The sequence below is a fragment of the Colossoma macropomum genome, unplaced genomic scaffold (genome assembly GCF_904425465.1).
Source record: "Colossoma macropomum unplaced genomic scaffold, Colossoma_macropomum, whole genome shotgun sequence".
Lineage (NCBI taxonomy): Eukaryota > Metazoa > Chordata > Actinopteri > Characiformes > Serrasalmidae > Colossoma > Colossoma macropomum.
The window spans coordinates 40,894,950-40,917,022 of record NW_023494792.1 but is presented as its reverse complement, the minus strand read 5'-3'; the positions used below and the strand labels follow the sequence as shown (position 1 = coordinate 40,917,022).

Genomic DNA, 22,073 nt, shown 5'->3' with positions numbered 1-22,073 from the left:
TACCTGCAGTTCCGACTAAAAGCAACTTTAAAAATTTTAAAAACTGAAAGAACAACACCATTTCTTTTAGATTAGGGTTAGGTTAAGATTAGGCTTAGAAAAATCTTGTTACATATATACATTTTGTTGCTGGGCAAAGTAAAACACATCTCCAAAATTGCAACTTTCCAGCAGAAGGCAAAAATTGTTGAAAGGACAAAATGTCTCTTCTTATCATTTGTGTTGTGACTCCTGATCTAACCTGGCTTTAATGCAGAGGGAGCCGGTCGGATTTTTCGCTCGTCCACTGGTGTTTTTGTTGTGTGCCGTAACAGACTGTCCGGGCGCCGCACATACCCACTTCCAAGTTCCGCCTTTTGCGTTCCGTCAACATTACGTTATAAATTAAATATTTAGAAAATCGATTTTTGACATTTGTGAATCGATTCAGGATCGTTCACGTCCGCATCGCGATGCATCTAATAATTGATTTTTCCCGCATCCCTAATATATATATATATATATATATATATATAATATGTAGACAATATATTATTACATCTGGATATTACATACATATGGGACATACTACATATATATACATATATACTACATATAGTTACATGAATATAATACATATAGGACCTCACATCATGACAAGGAATGAAAGCAAGCAGAAATAATGTTTATGTGTGTATATGTGTGTGTCAGATGGAGGAAAAGAACAGGCAGCTGCAGGAAAGGCTGGAGTTAGCTGAGCAGAAGCTGCAGCAGACCATAAGAAAAGCAGAGACACTGCCAGAGGTGGAGGCTGAACTCGCACAGAGGATAGCAGCACTTACTAAGGTAATGCACACACACACATATAAGGTCCCCCTCGCACACACAGTGATACATTTATGTCAAATCCAATGTACACAATCCCCCTCTTTATCCCAGATGCAGCCAAGACATGTTTGGTGAATGAAGATTGCCTCTTTAGTTTTAGGCTGAAGCTGCAAGGCTAGTGTAAATAACAAGTAATGAAAGTACATCTTTTAGCATGGTGCTTAGTGTGTGCCTTAATCATCACACACTCACCCTCAAACCGTGTTGTAAGTACTCTCCAATTGACTTGCTGATGTATTTTCTAACACTGGCACAGTGTTATTTGACCATCTATAAACATGGACAAAAGTACAAAAGTAACTTTGTTTAACCTTGGTGTGTGTGTGTGTGTGTGTGTGTGTGTGTGTGTGTGTGTGTGTGTGTGTGTGTGCGCGCTCTGCAGGCAGAGGAAAGACACGGCAGCATTGAAGAGCGAATGCGGCAGTTAGAAGGGCAGCTGGAGGAGAAGAACCAGGAACTTCTGAGGGTGTGTATTACCAAAGTACTTCAATAGAACAACTTAGAACATTAACACCAGCATCTGATCAGGATTCAGCGGTGCTGGAGGTAATTAAGTAATGAGTAAAGTAATTCTACAACCGTTTCAAAGAACTATTTAGCATCACTCCTGTGCGACCCTTTACACACAACCACTGTGAAACTACTAAGTCCTTTCGGTGTAAGGGATTAAAATATGTTTACGGTATTAAATATGGAAAATATTACTTCCAAATGTGTATATATGTGTTCTCTTCAGGCTCGTCAGAGAGAGAAGATGAATGAGGAACACAATAAGCGTCTGTCAGACACAGTGGACCGTCTGCTTACAGAGTCAAACGAGCGACTCCAGCTCCATCTGAAAGAGAGGATGGCAGCGCTAGAGGAGAAGGTTTGTTCACACAAAATTGTTCTTCTATGATTGCATATCTTTGAACATGTGTAAGTGTTGACATTCAAATACACTACTGTTCAGAAGTTTGGAATCACTTGTCATATTGCTGTTATTTTTTCAATAATAACTTACAGTGTACAGCGGAACACTATAAGCTAGGCACCAGAATGTATTTTGAGATTTTTTTGTTTATACAATATTTCAGGTTTTTGTTGTTAAATAATAAATAATATAGTGTAAATGTCTATTTACACTAATTTGTTATTTATAAATTATCTGAATTATGTGCCTTTTCAAATGACCACTTTTCAAATACAAGGCATTTTCAAAATTAAATTTTTTACATCTTAACTCAGTTACATCACTGTCAGCTTTCAAGTCATTTTAGAATAATTTACAGCTCTGTTTGTCATTCTGGACACATCTAACATTTTAACAACTTCATTCAAATTAATGACAACTAAAATTAAAATTTAGTGTACTGGCATTATATTAGAATCATTTTATACATGTACCTGCACTTAAAGTGTTTTTAAACTATTCTAAACAATGATTCTAAGCTTTTGAATTGTTATGTCTGACAATATTCTTGCATGTAACATGAATGTGTGCACTAGGGGGCAGTCCCCAAACCGAAAATAACAGAAAAATAACAACAAAGAAGCAAGTCACACATTGTGTTGTAGTCAGTGGATAGAAGGAGCAGAAGTAAAGAAGTACTGAATGTAATAAAAAAGAATTTCATTTTTTACTTTGTAATTGAGGATCTTTTGATCCTCAAACTGCTCCATTTTGATTATCGCTCTTTCTGGTTCGGCTCAGGTATTGTTTGGGTCTCGTCTGACTTTCAGTGCTACACTGAAAAAAATGGTACTTTGGATTGACTGAAAATGATTGAAATGTGTTATTGAACTTGGGCGTGGCCATGAGTAGGCCTGATCACAGGCCTAGCCTATCACATAGGGAAAGAATAGTTATTTTATAAGAATATTTTAAGATAATGAAATTTATTTTGTTTTCTGTGCTGTCATTGTATTATTGTATTATGGCTAATCATATCATTACGCTTTCCACCAAGCTCCACCTTCTATTCTTAGCCCTACAATCACTGCTTATCAACCATTGCTCTCTGCCATTGCCTCAAGCCTTCAGTTTTTGAATTTGAAGCAGTTGCCATTAAAAGATGCAACTCAGGATGTTTAAAAGTGAGATTCCGTCCAGTAGAGTGTCGTTTTCTAGGTTGCACATGAATAAAATATATTACATAAACACTATAATCACAAAAACGTAAACGTATAGGAAGCAATTGTGTTGAAGTGACATCTATTGATGTTCTTTGTATACAACCACTTGACACAATAAAATCAAGAACTGTTTTTTTCAGTGTACCATACACCACACTTAGTTGAGATTTGAGAGGTGTGCAGCTTGTGGACTCAAATCAAAAGCAGGACAGTCAGCAGAGTTAGCTATTGCTAATACCTTTTTGAAGCCCTGAAATTACAGAGAGTGGAAATGGATGTGAGTTAGAGGAAGATGTCTCAGAAAAGGAGCATCATGGAGAAAACATCCTCTTTAGTGTGAAATTCTTTGTTTTAATTCAGTCTAATGCATTTTTTTTAAATCAGATATCTTTTCTTCAGGATTCATAATATTATTCAGACTTAAAACTGAAATGCACGTAATAATGCTAATAATAACAGCATCTAATTGTCTCTAAAATGCATTAATAAGGTATCTTAATTTCACTAGGAAAAGTGTAGGAGGACATGATTTTCAGAATCCTTTTTTTGCTACTTATTAACTGAGTGGCCTATTATTAGGAATGTTAGTTGCAATGATGAAAGACTCCTCTGAAAAATTATTAGTCTAACATCATATAATGCTAATGCTCCTCCATCTATTATTAATGGTTGTAATAATGATTCTACTTTTTAAATAATGCTTTGTAGTTTACTGCTTGACTCTTTTCCCCTTTCTTATAGAATGTTTTAATACAAGACTCAGAGAGCTACAGGAAACAGCTAGAAGACTCCATTCATGAAAAGGTAACTTGTATATGGTTCTATTCATACAGCTTCTGTACCTGGATTAATATATTCGAATTTGGTAATGGAAAACAACTTTGATAGTGTAATGTAAATTGCAGCAATGTTACAGAAGTTGAAATGATGATGGAAAATGAATGATATGAATGTTACCGTGCCCTCTTAAAAATGTTGGTTCATCAAGCACGTTCTCCATTAACCTGAAGAAGAACAATTTAACGATGCAAAGAACCCTTTAATCATGCAAGGGGGTCTTTGAGTGTTCATAGTTCTATATAGAACCATTTTCTTTACTAAAGAACCCTTGAAGAATCATCACTTTTATGTGTGTAGCAGTCTTTTTGCTCATAAAAAGATGCATAATTTCTTTATTGAAACCTACTGCACTGCCATAAACATGCTCATTTTTGCTGTGTAGTTACACATCAGACACTATAACTTGTCATGACAATTAGCAGTAATGGTAACACGACACTGTTAAATTACTGGACATAATCTGTCATTACAGCTCATGATGGGGTATCTCTAATTACATGTTTATGGCATAGTTATGTCAGTAGGAAAGTCTTACCAAATATGCTTTGATGTTAAATGCTTTGTTAATATGTTGATGTTAATATGCTTTGCCCACAAACACATTCTTTTGTAGGTACTGTTGCAAAGTTGGACAAGTTTGTTTATATCACATTTACCTACATTTACAGTGAGTTATTCATACAACCTAATGAGAAACTGCAGCTCACAACTATGATTGTCATAATTCCTACATTTAGGTTAATGAGCCTAATGAGAAACTGTATTTGTATTGTATTGAATAATTTTGTATTAATTTTAGGTTTACTTGTCCAGGGACTACACAGTCACAGACGAACAAACACAGTTAACTAAACAACAAAAATTGTGAAATGTTTGTAAAACAAAGTCTGTTATGATTATATCAGGTTTGTAAATGAGCTAACACTAGCATGGTGGTTAATTTGTTATTGTCGTTTTTGATCTGACAAGTTTGGATTAGCAACGACAGCTCAGTCCAGCTCAGTGTTATGTAACAACTCTATGGAAAGATTGCTTCAGTTTGTCCTAAGGTTGAATTGGAGTTTTACCAGTGTTTAAAGCTTGTGCAGCTTCGCAACACTAACTACAAAAGAACTAATTTGTGGGCGGAACATGGATATTTGAATTAAAGATATTGAGCATGTTAAGGTTTGTGTGTTTGGCTTTTGTAGGGTCAATTGGCGGAGGAAATTGAGAAGCTAAGGGCGGAGCTTGATCAGTTCCGGCTAAGGGCGGGGTCACTGACAGAGCCAACGCTGTCACGGTGAGAGATAGAAAGATGGAGAGAAAGAGAAAGACAGAGAGAGATGCAAACAGACATGTTTGGTGTCTAAAGTTTGCTACTTTAGTTTTACACTCAAGCTAGGAGGCTAGTGTAGTTAACAGGTAACGGACGTTTATAGCCCACCAATTAGCATCTTGCTAACTGCATGCCTAAATCACCACATACTCTCAGATCATGTGGAACCTCAAAAACACACAGTGGTATCTATAAAAAGAAGGTTATTAATTTACGTGTGTGTGTGTGTGTGTGTGTGTGTGTGTGTGTGTGTGTGTATCCTAGTTCTCACCTGGATGCATCCACAGAGCTGCGTTACTCTCTGGGTTCTCTGGCTGAGACTCAGTCTGACCACTACCGCTCAGCCAAGGTCATTCGTCGACCACGGAGAGGACGTGTGGGGCTCCGCAGGGAAGAGCAGAAAGTGAGTATACACTTTATCACTGCAGCACTGGAATCTAGGAATACAATGGAGGTTATGGGAAAAAATCAATGCGTCTTGCACTTAAAAACAAAAGCACTCTTTTGTTGGCTTCTAATGTTTTGTTCAAAAAACACTCTGTAATGCTCTGTAAGTTGATAAGATCCACACAGTCATTCTGACAGATTGTAATACACAACAGGAAGTGTAAAGGGTGAAATAACTTCTGTTGTTTCATTTAAAAAGTGCTCTGTAATACTTTGTAATAGCCAGATTGTAAAACAGTTAATTTACATCAAGCCATGAAAAGCGTATTTTTCTGGTCTTTCTGATTGAGTTTGCATTCATCAGCTCCCATATACAAATGAACCATGTGTATATATATGTTTAGACTGGGATTTCTTAAGGTGAACTGTAAGCAAAGCCAGTAAAAACATAAAACATAAAAAACAGCTTTAAATAATATGTAACTTGTATGTCAAAAATCAATGATTAACATACTATAGTCTTTGTTAAAATGGGTATTGTAACTTTAGGAATTAAATCATAGTAAGGTTATTCTCCCTTCTTCTCGAAAACCTATTCAGAAGTGAAACTATAGTATTAATAGAAATAACATGCGCGAACAAATTTGATTTAAACATGTAGAGAAATGGCTGTTTTATTTTCATTGAAGATTTGGTTGATATTAATTAATGATGAGTTTAGTTCAGTTTACAGTTATCTCAGATGGAGGTGCACAAGTCCACCTTACCTCGAGACCAAGACAAGACCAAGACCATTATTTTTGTTCTCGAATACTGCAACATTAATTCCAATAATACCAAAAATCCTCACTGACACGTCAGCTCACTGAAATGTCAGCTCATTGCAGAAATAAAATAAACACTCTTAAAACCCTCCCCTGCAGGCGAAGTCTCTGGGTGAGCATGAATGGAGGTCACAGCAGCTCGGTGTTCTGGGAGGCCATCCGTTCGAGAGCGATACAGAAATGTCAGACATTGATGACGATGACCGAGAGACCCTGTTCAGCTCAATGGACCTGCTGTCCCCAGGTGGTCACTCCGACGCTCAGACGCTTGCCATGATGCTGCAGGAACAGCTGGATGCCATTAACAAAGAAATACGGTCAGTACTCATGGAGCAGTTTAGTGATTAACTACACTGCCCGTCAACAGTCTGGGGGACGGCTAGCTTTTCAAAGTGTTTTCAATACAAATGAGAATGAGTTGTTTTGTTTGCAATAACTTATTAAAACCTAATCTGGTTTATTTAGAGGAAAACAATATCATACATATAAATATTAGTGACAGTATTAGTGACAGCGCTGGCTGGGAATAAAGCCAAAGTTCAGTCATTTTATGTTTTTTGTTGTGATGTCAGCAGTCATCACCATTCAAACCACTTTCAGACCAAAAGGGTTTCAATATGAGCTTTTAACGGTAGTTTTGAAAAGAAAACCATCAAATCATTGAGGCAAAACATGCTCTTCACCATACCAAGGAAGACACTTTGAAGCATGATTGCTAGGGAGCGATATGGCTTTTCTCTGACTCAGTTATGAACAAAAAGCAAGAAAATTCAAGTTTCAAAAGAACGCAAGGTATTCCCAAACATTTGACTGTCATTTTATGGGGGTTTTTTACTGTTTTCTCCAAAATAAAAGGCATTCACACTTTGTTAAAATTACTTTTCAAATTATTACATAAATCTTCATCAGTGGATACTAATCTACACTTGCATGTAATACCTCAAGATTTGCATAATTCTACAAAAGCCTGAGGGCTCTGTTTTAAAAAAAAAAAGTCTTAACCATAGCACAGTGCAGAGGATGCTTTTTTTCATTTTGTTTTTAATACTTGTGATTTTTCATGTTATATTTCTAATGTCATCACTCATTTTTACATATTCTCATATTCTTGTATTTTCTGACAGAAGAATATTCGTATATTTTTCTTTTCTTAATTTCCAGCTCATTCTCTCACTGTCACCAGAAGAAAAACGCAAGTTTATTTGAGATAACTTACCAAGCACAGTTTGAGAGCAAGTGTGTGCTGATTCAGGCGTGTAATTTGTACAGTGCTAATTAGTATGCTAATAAGTTTCCTTACAGTGTAAAGCTAGAGAAGCAAACTTTAGAAACCAAACATCTTGGCTGACCAACTATATTATTCAGGTTTGATTAAAAGCATTCAAAAATGTCTATTTGGGAACAAGAATGTGTTATTTAAAAGGACATCTCAGCTACAGTGAAAAATGTAACCATTACCACATCTCTTGTAAACTTGCCTACTCACATGGCAGTACACTAGAAAGACTAGGAATTCTGATTAGATTTTTTTTGTAAGCTGATGAATGCAGAAGGAAAACAGAGAGCTAACTTTACTGCATGAAATTGAGTATCTTACTGCAGCCGTATGACTATGAGGAGGCCTAAAAGCTACAGTTTAAAACAAGAGAAAGTTTGTGAGGTTTTCTTCCTGGCTGTCTAGATACCGTACCTCAGACAGTCTCTGTCTCTGGCATTCATTTTGTTCTGAATAAAGATGGAATCACTGTTTTCTTTATGATTTTGTTCAGTGACTGAGGTAAGAGTCACACCAATACTAGCTTGCTTGTATTAGCCTACAGATCAGTAGCTAGGCCAGCATTGGTTGACACCACAGGTTGATGTGATGTATTTGTACAATGCATGTTGGGTATTGTAGTAAAAGAGAACTGATAAAAGTAAACATGAAAACAGTATAAAATTCTGTCAAACTCATGAGGCTGAGGGATATAGCGCTAGACTACAGAATACTGCATAGCACGGCAAATTATAAATTAATTTTAGGCGAGAATGGCCCTTTAAGCCTTCACACAGGAACCTGAAACTAAACAGAAAAAACACTGGATGTGCATATTTGCACCAGTCAATACATAATATATTATATATAGTTATTTAGTTATATATAGTTACTTAGTTACAAATTCTTAATCACATTACTATGTAAATAATTGTGTAATGTAAATCGAATGTCTATCAGTATGATAATATTATTAGACTTGACCTGCTGAAGTGTGCGTGGTTGTGTTTGTGTCTCCAGGCTGATTCAGGAGGAGAAGGAGTCGACGGAGCTGCGTGCAGAAGAGATAGAGAACCGTGTGGCGAGTGTGAGTTTGGAGGGGTTAAACCTGGCTCGAGCTCATCACCCTGCAGCCTCCATCACCGCCTCTGCCACAGCTTCATCGCTGGCCTCATCATCACCACCCAGCGGCCATTCAACCCCCAAACTCACCCCACGCAGCCCCGCACGTGACATGGAGCGCATGGGGGTCATGACGCTGGTACACACACACACACACACACGCACATGCACACACACACAAAGACCAAAACCTGGAAACAGATACTCTGAATCATACACCGCTTTATTAAAACTTTTAAAACTACTATGGCGTTTTATCTTTCTAGTGTATTACTGATAGTCCTGTGTAAAGCACTTTGAGATGTAATGAAAATGAAAAAAAAGCTCAACAGTAGTCTTAAAACAATACCTGAATACAATTTATGTCTTGTTTACATATTACTTTTCATCTCAGAATTCAACATTAACAGTTACAAAAAGAAACAACAGAAATCTCTGGGGGAATTTGTAGGATCCATATGCCCGTGTGATGTGTGTGTATTCAAAACATGCAAGTCGGAATTTAGAACAACATCTGTTGTCTTAAACGGTTACCTGCAGCGTATTTTTGCGGCATGGTGAAGTTCTGTTCATTTTTATAGCTCACAGTGAGTCGTGCTGTGCATAGGCAAAAATTGCAACAATTCAAGAATAACGTTTCTCAACATAAAATAGCAAAGAACCTAATATTATGATATCATTAGAAGATTCAGAGAATCCAAAGAAATTCTCTGTATAAAGGGGACAAGGCCGAAAACCAATGTTCGCTGGTCATGATCTTCTTGCCCTTGGTTGGCACTGCATTAAGAACAGACACGATTCTGTAGTGGACATCACTGTGTGGGCTCAGAAACACTTCCGAAAACCATCACAGTTTGTTGCTGCACCCACAAACTCAAGTTAAAATTCTACAGTGCAAAGAAGAAACCATATATAAACAGGATGCAGAAACACCGCTGCGTTCTCTGGGCCCAAGCTCATTTAAGATGGAGTGAGGAGAAGTGGAAAAGTGTCCTCTGATCCGAAGAATCAAAATTTGAATTTTTTTTTTTGAACTCACGAACACTGCATCCTCCAGGCTAAAGAGTAGAGGGACCATCCGACTTGTCATCAGCACACAGTTCAAAAGCCAGCCTCCATGATGGTATGGAGGTGCATTAGTGCACACGGCATGGGTGAATTGCACATCTGTGAAGGTACCATTAATGCTGAATGATATATAGATGTTTTGACAACATATGCTGCCATCCAGACGACGTCTTTTTCAGGGAAAGCCTTGCTTATTTCAGCAAGACAATGCCAAACCACATTCTGCATGTATTACAACAGAATCCGTAGTAAAAGAGCCTGACTGCTAAACTGGCCTGCCTGCAGTCCAGACCTGTCACCCTGTTGAAAACATTTGGCACATTATGAAACAAAAAGTATGGCAAAGCAGACCCTGAGCTGTTCAGCAGCTGAAATCCTATATCAAACAAGAACGGAAAAACATTTCACTTTCAGAACTACAGCAGTTGGTCTCCTCAGTTCCCAAACACTTACAGGTGATGCAGCACAGTGGTAAACATGCCCTCGTCCCAACTTTTTTTTTAAATGTGTCATCAAATTGTCATCAAATTCAAAATGGGCATATATTTAAAAAAAAAAATACAAATTCTCAGTTTCAATATTTAGTATGTTGTCTTTATAGTATTTTCAATTATATATAGGGTTTAAATGATTTGCACATTATTGCATTCTGTTTTTTTTTGTTTTTTTTTACGTTTTGCATAGCGCCCCAACTGTGCTGTAGGTTAGAGTGTAGTATTTTTTAATATTAGTATTTTGTACCTTCTGTTGAATGACAGCTTGAAGTTTTCTAGGCATAGAGTGCATGCGTTTGCATGATTGCTGATCAAGCTGTCTTGTTCAATTTTCTCTTTTGGATGGTCAGAGTGTGGCAGGTTTTGAACACTTCTTGTCTCTTTCCAAGACTTCAGTACATTCTTCACACTTAATTTTGGATTTTTCAGTGTATCAGCAATCTTTCTTGCAGACATTTTGTAACTAAGAGGTATAACTCCTTTTTCAAGTTCTCTAAAGCAGTAACATTCAGAATGCACACAAATATTATTTTTTTTGTAAGTAAAAAAGGGGGATATGTTTAGTTTAAAGAACAAGAAAAAGCATTTATGTTAAACACATTTTGTGTCCCTAAACTTTTAACAGAGAGTGTTTCTGTACAGTAACACTACCAGTAACAAGACAGGTCGAACTGTATGACTCATTGATGAATCTCTCTGTTCTGTCTGTGTTCCAGCCCAGTGACCTGAGGAAGCACAGGAGAAAGGTATAACAGATTTACACCAGCATGACGCCTTTATTACTGCTACAGTGGGCCCAAAAAGTACTTAGACATTGGTGCCATACTTAAAAATATATTACATCCATAGTGTTAGGAAAGAAGTTGTCAAACCAAGTGATATTTATTTTCAACAGACAATTCCAAGACTGTCATTTCCTTTTCGGCAAAGTATTCTTTAAGAAGATGATGCTGTGTTTTAGATCGTTATTTGTACACTTCTAAGTTCTGCTTAATCATGATCCAATCATTAAACACAGGCTCACCAACAGTACTGTAAGAAAAACTTTTTTGAGACTTTGACATTTCCATTTCTGTGCTTTACAGTAACTCTTAGTTCAGTCTTCCTTCAGTTTGACGTTTGCTATTTTTCTTTCTCTGAAACTAATATAATTGTGTTCAAAATTTCATGAAGTGACCTAAAGAACTTCATTAAAGTTGGCCAGTGTTTTTGGGCCACTGAACTGCCAGAGGGTGTTTGTGCTGTTTGATGTACTTTTTGCATATATATATATATATATATATATATATATATATATATATATATATATATATATATAAAATGGTGTGTGCATGTGTATGTTTTTTTTTTTTATGTTGGAATCTTTGTGTTTAGATTGCAGCAGTAGATGAGGATGGCCGAGAGGATAAGGCTACAATAAAGTGTGAAACTTCTCCCCCTCCGACGCCTCGTCAAGTCCGCATGACACACACACTTCCAGCATCCTCTCACAATGACGCACGGTAAGATGCACAGTAGTTCACAAATAGTTTAGGAAAAAATGTACACGTTTTTTCTTGCTTGTGTGGTTTCTCACACTGTATGATGTGCTGTCATCTATAAATGTGGACTAAAATAAATTAGCATAACTAAAAAACAGTAGTCGTGACCATTTTAAAGCTGACATTTCATCTGTACTTTTGTGTTTGTGTGTGCAGTCTGGCTGCTACATTAGAGACTGAAGCCAGTGCACTAAGCAGTGTTGCTAGCAGCCAGGATTCACTCCACAAACAGCCGAAGAAGAAAGGAATAAAGTCCTCCATTGGCCGTCTGTTCGGGAAAAAAGAGAAAGGCAGACTTGGACAGCTGGGCAAAGAGCTGATGGGACCAGGACAAGGTACAGCACTCTTTCACACGCACTCGTTCTCTTTCTCTCACAGTTAAAAGGGAACAATCTTCCAATTTAAAATTGTTAACTGTTTCTTTCTATCTCTCTCTCTTTTACTTGTTCTGTCACTCTCTTGATTTTAAGTAGGTACACATATTCATAAAAATGAAAATGCACACACGTTATGCAGGCATATGGACACTAGATTATGTTTGTGATTTCTGATGTTTCTAATACTGAACATCTCAGAATTCAGCATTAACAGTTATAAGAAGAAACAAAAGAATTCTGTAGAGGAATGTTGTGGGATCCATATACCTGTGTTACATGTGTGCATTCAAAACATGGGAGTCTGAATTCAGAACAACATCTGTTATCATAAACAACTACCCGCGGCATTTTGCAGCATGATGAAGTTCTGTTCATTTTTGTAGCTCACAGTGAGTCATACTGTGGCTTAAACCACATCGACAAATCTGCGCAACATTAATGAAAACCTGGATGCAGTTTGAATAGGTTGAGAAAAGCTCTGGGGATGTATTTGTGGAAAAGATTTGATAACAATTGACTTGTAGTTTAGTTGAAGTTCTTGTTCGCGTCACAGCTCCTGTATAAAACTAAAGAAGCAAAATTTGGACACCAAACGTGTTGCAAACATGCCGATTGCCTACACTAAAAAGTTGTGTACACCATTTCTTTAAGCTCTTTTCCCACCAGAAGAGGGTGAGTTAGTTGTCCACTATAAAAAATATTGTGCAGTAAATAGACAGTAGGCTAAACCTAATATAACAAATTATAATAACTAAGCCAAATGATCTTTTGTCAAAAGCTTTTTTGATTGTTTCTGTTTGTTTGTTTGTTTGTTTATAGTGTATTGACTAACGAATCTTCTCTTCCTAGTCGGAAATGTGTCTGACCCTGAGTTGTTGGGTCAGGACATTGCTGTGGGTAAACTGGGCACTCAAGCAGAGAAGGATCGCAGACTGAAGAAGAAGTAAGTTAAACACCGAGCCATGCAAAATGAAAGCATTGTACACGTAGACTATATAAAGTGTAATTAAACAAGACGATGCAGTAAAATACACTAAACAACAAGTACATAATAAATAACAAAAAATACACATCATTCAAGTAAACAAGACTGTGCAGTGTACTTAATTCAATAAGTACATGATATATCATCGCTTGGTTTGCTACAATACACCAAATACCAATACAATAAATACACAATAAAAAGAATAAATATAACAAGATAATAAGTAAGATAAATAAGCCAGTTTGGCTGGTCAGTTATGGTCTTGAAGGACACTGCAAGGGCAGACCTCAGAACTGTATGGTATTGGGTTTGGTGCTGTCATTTATTGTACAACATAATATAACATTATTGTAAATGATAGCACAAAATCTGATTTCATACAGTTCTGAAGTCTGCCCTTGCAGTGTCCTTCAAGACGATAACTGACCATTCAAACTGGCTTCTTTATTTCTTATTGAGATACACTAAGCTTGATTTTAGTTGAAACCTAATCTTAAATGCATGGACAGTTAAGGAAATAGCATGTACAGCTCCAATATCTATGTCAAAATCTAGCATTATGTATTGCATTGTGCCAAATACAGAAGCCTGTGATGACCATCAAACACCATTTTACAGAACCATAGCATACAACCCAACAACCAGTGTATATCGTAGCACATAATGGCATAGAATGCAGATTAGTTATGAGTTTGTGAATGTGTGCGACTGCTTTAATAACACTGGAGGTGTGTTGTTCTCTCCACAGCAGCAGGACTGAATGCTTGGTGCTTCATGAGTTGCTGTGTTGATGCCTTCAGAGCATGTTTACTGAAACTGCCTGATGAACTACATCACGTTCACTGTGTTCGTGCTAAAAATTACTTGTTTTTTTGTTTGTTTTTTTGTTTTCTTTTGTAACATGACATGCTGACAGAAGACGTCTCCATTGTTTCATTGCATATTCACTGTTTTTGCATGCTGTATGATCAGAACTACTGCCATGGAACTAAAGGTTTATGAATAATTCAACTAAGCGGAACTTAAAAAGACAGATTTGCACCCAAGTGCCTTTATTAATGCAAGGGGTGAAATGCTAGTGCACGTTTAGTATATTATAGTGAATTAGGATTATAAAGACTTTAACAACATGTGCTGTACATACAGTATGCGCAATAACAAACATTTAATTTTTGTCTCCCATCACTCTTTCTTTTTTTATCTCTTTCTCTCTTTCTCTCTCTCTCTCTCTCTCTCTCTCTTTCTCTCTCTTTATCTCTCCTCTCCTCATCTGAATTCTGTATCAGCGGGTAAGTTTGGTTTGTGTTGCTGAGACTTGCTGCATTTTTCCACATGTTGGCGCCATGTTCATGTATGTGTGTGTCTGTGTGTGCTCTGTGGTTGTGCGTCTATTTTTGAAGGGTTAGACATGTTTTCTATTTCTCCATCAGCCGCCCACCCAAACCCAAACCCTACCGCCTTTTCTTTCACTCGACTGCTCATGTGACTCTTCCCTTCTGCAGTTTTGTAGAAGATGCATCTCTGCCTGGAAAAGAGAGAGTTTTGTGTGTGCCTTCACAAACAGCCTGTTCTTGAACTGCTATGTTGAGGCCTTTCTCCTGGTGTGTGTTTGTGTGTGCATGTTAGGGCTGCAACGATTAGTCGACAAAGCCATTTAGTCATTGGTGGCATTGATTTGGAAATTGATTTTCTGGAAAAAAGTTCATGCATCTTTTATTTAGAAACTAAAGTATGATCCACACTGTCATTCTGACACTACACTACATTACATACAGTTTCATTTAAAAAGCACTCTATAATGCTCTGTAATGTTCATATGATCCACATGGCACTTCTGACAGATTGCAATACACTACAGAAAATGTAGGGGGCGATATGGCTTCTACTACTTTATTTAAAAAGCGTTTGTTTATATGTTTATGATGTTTATATAATCCAGGCAGTTATTCTCTCAGATTTCAATACTCTACATGATGTAAAGGGGGCGACATAGCTTCTCTTGTTTCACTGTATCGTAAAAGATGTTTCAAACCCTCAGTTTCACGTCTGTTGTTTAATATGTCCTTGTGGATTTGCCCCCACCATTTCCCCTTTGGGGAATTCCCAACGCCGTCTTAAGGTCTCTAAATGCACACTTCAGCAGCAGAACCTGCTCAAAAGGCATTGCAATCTGACACAGTTTCTGTGTCAAACCTGAAAAAAAGCCAAAATATGTCTTTACTAGCCAGAGCAGTGAAATGCTTTAAATTTCAAAGCTATAGCTTTTAATTTTCTACTCTCAAACTGGGGTTTAAATAGCAACCAAACTTCTCTGTCATATGTGACTGTTGATTGATTATTTTTATTATTATATATATATTTTTATTTGTATATTATTATTTTGATTGCTACTTTATTCTGCTAAGGCCCGCACAGCTAGTAACAACAAAGAGAAAGGCAGCGCACCACAGTTCTCATTCTAAACCTGAAGACTAAGCAAGCCAAAGCAGTTATTCACAACATTAATGTACATCATGCGCAGCCTTATCAAAAAATGGCTTGTATTGCAAAGTTTGCTTAGCTACCCAATTAGCTCATTAAGGCTTGCACAGCAGAGGGCAAATGTGTTCTTGAAAAATCCGCTCTTTGTTGTGCACTCCTCCTCTTGTCCTGTTAATGGCCACTTGTGTAATGCAAGTGCTACACACTTTCCATGTGGTGAGGCAATGACAGCATGTCAGAAATATTATTGAAACGCAACTTTTGAAGGATGGTGGCTCTAAGGGAACTGTACAAGTTTCTGTACTACTATTAATCATAGTCAATAGATTAAACAATTAAATAATCATTAGTTACAGCCCTTGTATGTATGTGCGTGTGTATGTTTGTATCTGTCAGTGCATTGTGTTCTGTATTGCAATAACCAGGTCCCATCTCTGGTTATGGATCGTCAACTTCGGATTTCTTTTCTTTGTTGTTTGTTTATTTTTTTAATGATCATAACTAGTTTTCTCCCTCTTCAGCGTCAGTATGTTCAGAGGATGTCAGTCATACATAATACAGTCAACCTGAACATATCACATCAACATGTAAAGATAAGGAGAAGGTGATCTCACCGCTGCGCTTGAATACACCTCAAGGGCATAATTAGCTAAATGATCCTGAGACCGTGGCACTGCACCGTTTAGTATTTTTCAGCTTAATTATTTGACGGTAATATTTAGAGCTCAACTTTGGTATCATCGATCGACAGCACAGATGCTTTGACTGTGTTGACCCATGAAAGGAAATGAACAAAAATTGAAGAAAATGTTAAATTTAGCCTTTAATGTAATCTTTCCCAACCCAACTATAAATACACCTTTACAAGACTATAAAACAAACAAAACAGAAGTAGAGCTACCAGTACTCCTCTCCGGTGTTTCCTCACTCTCACTACAAAACCACTAGCTCTGGCTAAAATGTTAAATCACTGCTAAATTGCTAACTGCACCAAAATTAAGGCATTTGCTTCATTGTTAATCTTCCAGTCCAGCTCTGGTCATGACATTTTCACTATATTGCGTGTTGTAAACTACAGACTTCTAGTGTGACTGTGGTCAGTTCAGTGCATGATGGTTTGGTAATTAGCTGGAAAGTTTTAGACCAAGGAAAACACTAAACTCTGCAGTGCTGTGGCTATCCTGTGACCAAGCATGAAGAATTATGCTCACATAAAACCAGTAGCATCCCCAATGGATGGTCCTTTCAGTAAAAACGATGGCCACTGTAGTGGTTTTGCTCACATTAACGTTAACATATGTTAAATCTGGTAAATCTGGCCCCAGGTCTGCAGAAAGCAAACACATTTCACTCTACTTGCTGCAGCATCTGTTAAAATTCACATTAACCCAGTGCTGTATTCAAGTGTCCTTACTTTGCACTGAAAATGTGTTCTTGCATTATTAATTCATTCTCTGAGGGAGGAACATCCAGCACACTTATCTCTGTCCACTTAACGTTGCCTTACTGTATTTCTGTATAACATACCACTTAGAGGGCTAGTCAGGTAAAAATGCTAAAGTGACTAACAATGCATAGACATCAGCAGGCCCAAATAAGCAGTGCTTAGCTAATTTAGTCATAGTTGCTAAGACTTAACCTTTAGCATTGCCATGCTAACTGCCTCCTTTTGTGCCTTCTTAGCTTCTGTTTATTGTTAGTCATGCTAGTATTTTTGCCTATTAACTATCCCTTTTAGAACTGTATCTTAATGTCTGCTGTTTGTTCATCAGCCAAGTGCCTGCAGATGGCTCTACCAGTTTTCCATTTTTAAATTTGACCCACGTTCTTCATTTTGCTAACAACAATTGGGCGGCATAATCAGATTCTAAGGGTGGTGTTTCCTCTGCTTCAGCAGCTTTATTATGGTGATAATGGGATATTAAGGTCTATTTTCAATAATTACTGGGCTTGTTTTCTGCTAAATTTCAGTCTCGCAGGCGCCTGGTGTCAGCATTTGGAAATGCTAGAGATGTACCCTCAGGAGTTGTGTATTGTTAACTCGTGAAAACTTTAATCAGAGTTTATCACAGAGGCCTTCTCTAATGGTGCTATAAACAGGATTGAAGACAATATGGTAAAATACAGTGGGCTAGCTCAGGGTTAGTGTAATTTAAAAACAAATGCATCGCTGCTCTTTGTCATTAAAGCAATACTTCATTGTTTTTCAATGTAATCTCTATGCACTGCATCTGTGGAATGCATTCGAATACCATGGTAACCTCAGAAGCCAGATTAGCTAAAGCTAGTATACTAAGAATTTAACAGGCTAAATAGTCTACCTTTATAATTATGGACTCCAAATTTGACATTGTGTGTTCAGTAAGGCCTAATCAGGAGATACAGAAGCCAGAACGTTAGCTGTAGCTGTCAAATATCAGACATATGTAATTGCATTGCCTGTGCAGGTCGGTGTAATGTGTGTCTTCTCTTTTCCATGGTGTTTTTTTCCATGTGATTCTTTTTTGCTGGCAAAGTGCTGTGAGGAGAACTAGATTATTGGTCTTTACAAGCTTGAGTGAAAGAAGCAGTATTTTGTCAGTATTTTGTCATTTGCAGCCATTTATCAAAAATAATATTATAGAAATTATAGCTAGAATAACTCACAGTACTTTTACGTTTCATACTTGATTGCATTTTAAAAGCATGTACCCCACTATTTTTACTCAAGTAATGAATTACAAATTGTTTCTATACTTATACTCAAGTGAAAGTACTACATTGTGTTTTCTACTCTAAAGGGCTAGTCATACAAGCTTTTTGACAGCAAATTACATTCATTGGAAGTAGCTGCAATCAAAGGTTTAGCATCATATACATCTGGTAGTGAACTTTACTTCATGTTCAACTGTGACAAACTATGGCATGCAGATATGCATCATTGACCAATAGCACAACTACTTTAAATTTATATCACTGCATAAATTAAATTTTTGATGGTCACGGCATCTATTGCGGTATGCATATATTTTCAGATAAAACTGCTTTTAATGCCTAATTAAATGCCTTATTATGAAATGTCCCTTCACTTTTTAATAATCCGTTTTTTAAACATACAAAATAAATCAGAATTTTTTTTTTTTTTGTACAAAATAGTAGAAGTATCCTCTCAGGCAGGACGAAAGAAAATAGAAGTGTCAGAACAGACTAATCATTCCTTTATATCTGCTGCCTTGAAAACAAAGTAAACTATTTCAAATTCAATGGACTAGACAGCAGGAAGTGATAGAGAGACTGCTGTGTTTTCATTATCATTTGAAATATGACTAAAACATCCATGACTATGGCATTCAGCCAAACAGGCTAATGTTAACATGCTTTGAACTCTTTGTACATTGCATTATCGCCGTTTGTTTGTGATAGATCATTAAAAAAAAATGATCCGGCCCACTACTCACAATTTAACCTCAAGCACTATCAGCCCATCGAGGCTCTCATTTATAAACATCAACATTTGTTGATAATAATTGCGTTTCAACATCTTCCAAAAACATCATGATACAAACCTTGTGTGTCATTTACATACACTGACAGCCCAGACAAGATTCAAACCCAGCACCTTCTTATCGGAAGTGCAGTGTTTTCATGGAGAGCCGCACTCTTTTTGGGACAGTTTATTGCTGGGATCAGTAAGGACCCAAGCACCATTTTATCAACTAGTTAGAACCTTTCAGTTATTTTACTACAAGAAACTATTAAAGAGAATTAAAAGGGTAGTGTTTTTAAAATTCTATGCTCTACATACGTTCCAAGTTTAGTCACAATTGGTATCTTACTTTTGCAACAACAGCTCAGACAGGAATCAAACCAAACACCTTCACATCAGAAGGGAGACATTTTCATGGTGAGCCACAAGTGGCCCATCACAGCACTGCACTTTTTGAGACCTTTTATTTGTAGGGGCGAGAAGGAGCCCAGAATTACTTTAGCAACTAGTTTACAACTTTGTTATTTTATTATTTGGAACTTTCATTGAGCTCTAATTTAGCATTTTTTTCCGTATTACATTCTGTACATATATAGAGAATGTGGCCATTTCTGCTAATTTCCACCTCAAAGGGACCAGTTGGCACCTGGCAGCCATATTGTTTATGAATATCCAAAGATGTTTAATAATTCTTGATCTTCAGACTCTTGTAAAGATTTTGAGAAGATGTTGAGGATATCTTGAAATGTCCCAGAATATTTTTAAAAATTCACAAGTTTCACATATTTTTCCCAGTTTTTGTTGCAGGAGATAACTAGTTCAAGTGAAGTGTTTATGTAGAATAAACCAATGATACTTTAAATTGACTATAGGTCTCATGGTTCAGAAGGAATGGGCCCTAAGGTAAAAGGCTGCTATATAGCGCCCCCATCAGGGCAATTGGGGTCATTGTAGTTCCTTAAATTTTGAGTCACATACTGCACCCACCCTCAAGATTTGGTCTTTGGATGGCTTAAGGTGTCTTCTCCACAATGCGTTTTATCTGAGAAAAAATAATAACCACCACTGTGCCCGATGAGACCCTGATGTTCATTAACAGTAACATGTCTAGGTAACTATTGAGTTTTGACAAACTATATATGCTATACTTTTGCAATGACACCTTTGCATCGGGAGGAAAATGTCTTCATGGTTAGCCAGAAGTGGAACGTGAAGCCACTGCACTTTTTGAGACCATTTACTTGTAGGGGTCTATAAGGAGCCAAGCACCATTTTAGCAACTAGTTCACAACTTTCAATTATTTTATGATCGGGAACTTTTCTTGAGAATTAATTTAGTTTTAATATTCTCTGCTTATGTTCCAAATTTGGTCACAGTTGGGCAATTCTTGATAGAATTATAGCCCCCTTAGTCAGAATAACCCAATACTCACTAATTGATTCATGTGCAACAGTCATAATTTGCAAAAATATCAATTTGCAAAAATATCAAAATATCAATTTATTATCTATTTTTTTAGAATTATTTATTTTCAGACTCCACAGATTGTTTTTAGACCAATTTTGAGACAGTATCCTGAAAGTTGAGAGACTAGTTCAATTTTTTTTTTCAAACTTTTACAATTGCAGAAAAACAATGAAGTTTTCTAAAAGACTGACTTGTATTTGAAAAATTGTCAGTCTCAGTGTACAGCATGATAAGAAACAAATTTCTTTCTCGCAACATTTGGTCCCTATGACCAATTTGGTCCTTGGATGGCTTACAGTGTCTTCTTCCCATACAGTTTTAGCTCAGAAGCTTAGAGTAAGAATGTAAAAAAAATATAGCCACAAAGTGGCACTCAGTGGGGGCTCAAATGTGATCAGGTAAAATATTAGTGTTCATGATCATGAAGTGAAATGTGGTATCATGGGTTTAACAAGCTGAATAAAAAACATGCTTAGCCTTAGACCGTCAAACCAAAGACTTGGTTGTTGACATTTCTCATTGACAACTGACATGGGATCCCTGCACCTTTAGCTTTGAAGGGCAACACCTTACATGGTGAGCCACAAGTGGCCCTACATGCTGACATAGCACTTCTTAACACTATTTAAATGTAGATGGGGGAAAAAAAAGGGTTTGAGCAACATTTTGTCATTTATGGACCCAACATTCAATTATTTTATTATTGGGAACTTTTAATAGGAATTAAATTAGCAAATGTCTTCAGTTTATCATTCCATTCATACCACATTTGGTTACGATTGGGTAACCATTGATATTGTTAAAGCCTCTTGAGTGGGAAAAACCCAGGCTGCATGTATTGATTCATGTGCTGCAGCCATATTGTGCAAAAAAGTCAACATTTCTTGGATAATTATTCACTATAAGAATTTTGACTGTAGTTCTCATGGTTCAGGAGATATGGGCCCTAGGGTAAAATGCTGCTATATAGCACCCCCATCAGGGCAATTGGGGTCATTGTAGTTCCTTAAATTTTGAGTCACATACTGCACCTACCCTTTAGATTTGGTCTTTGGAGGACTTTAAGACTCGGCAGATTGATTCAAGATGAATTTTGAGAGAATATCATGAAAACTGAGAGACTAGCTCATAATTTCTTTTTTTTTCAAACTTTGTACAATAGCAGAAAAACAGAATCATTTTTTAAAAGTCTTGTGTTTGGAAACATGTCAGGCTCACTGCACTGCATGAAAAGAAACTAATTTCTTTTCTGTACCATAAACACAGTAAGACATATGCTTGTTTTTAAGGATACTCCAAGTTTGGTATCTGGATGTCTACTCGACAACACGTTTTGCAGAGAAAAAGAATAATAATAATAAGAAGAAGAAAAATAGGAGCTAAAGCAATAGGGCTCCAGCACCTGCAGTGCTTGGACCCCTTAAAATCATATCAATTTCAGGAGGGTTTCAGCTCCATTGGTGCT

At 36.9% G+C, this 22,073-nt stretch overlaps 1 protein-coding gene across 1 annotated transcript in view; it reads left to right on the top strand.

Annotated features, from left to right (window-relative positions):
* Positions 1-22,073, top strand: part of ppfia2 (PTPRF interacting protein alpha 2) — a 70,954-nt gene that overhangs the window by 30,616 nt on the left and 18,265 nt on the right. The window contains exons 7-18 of the mRNA XM_036577202.1: positions 691-825; positions 1,250-1,333; positions 1,604-1,735; positions 3,724-3,786; positions 5,013-5,104; positions 5,405-5,543; positions 6,451-6,668; positions 8,627-8,867; positions 11,007-11,036; positions 11,665-11,792; positions 11,988-12,166; positions 13,058-13,151. Of these exons, the coding sequence (XP_036433095.1) occupies positions 691-825; positions 1,250-1,333; positions 1,604-1,735; positions 3,724-3,786; positions 5,013-5,104; positions 5,405-5,543; positions 6,451-6,668; positions 8,627-8,867; positions 11,007-11,036; positions 11,665-11,792; positions 11,988-12,166; positions 13,058-13,151 (1,535 nt within the window). The remainder of the gene's footprint in view (positions 1-690; positions 826-1,249; positions 1,334-1,603; positions 1,736-3,723; positions 3,787-5,012; positions 5,105-5,404; positions 5,544-6,450; positions 6,669-8,626; positions 8,868-11,006; positions 11,037-11,664; positions 11,793-11,987; positions 12,167-13,057; positions 13,152-22,073) is intronic.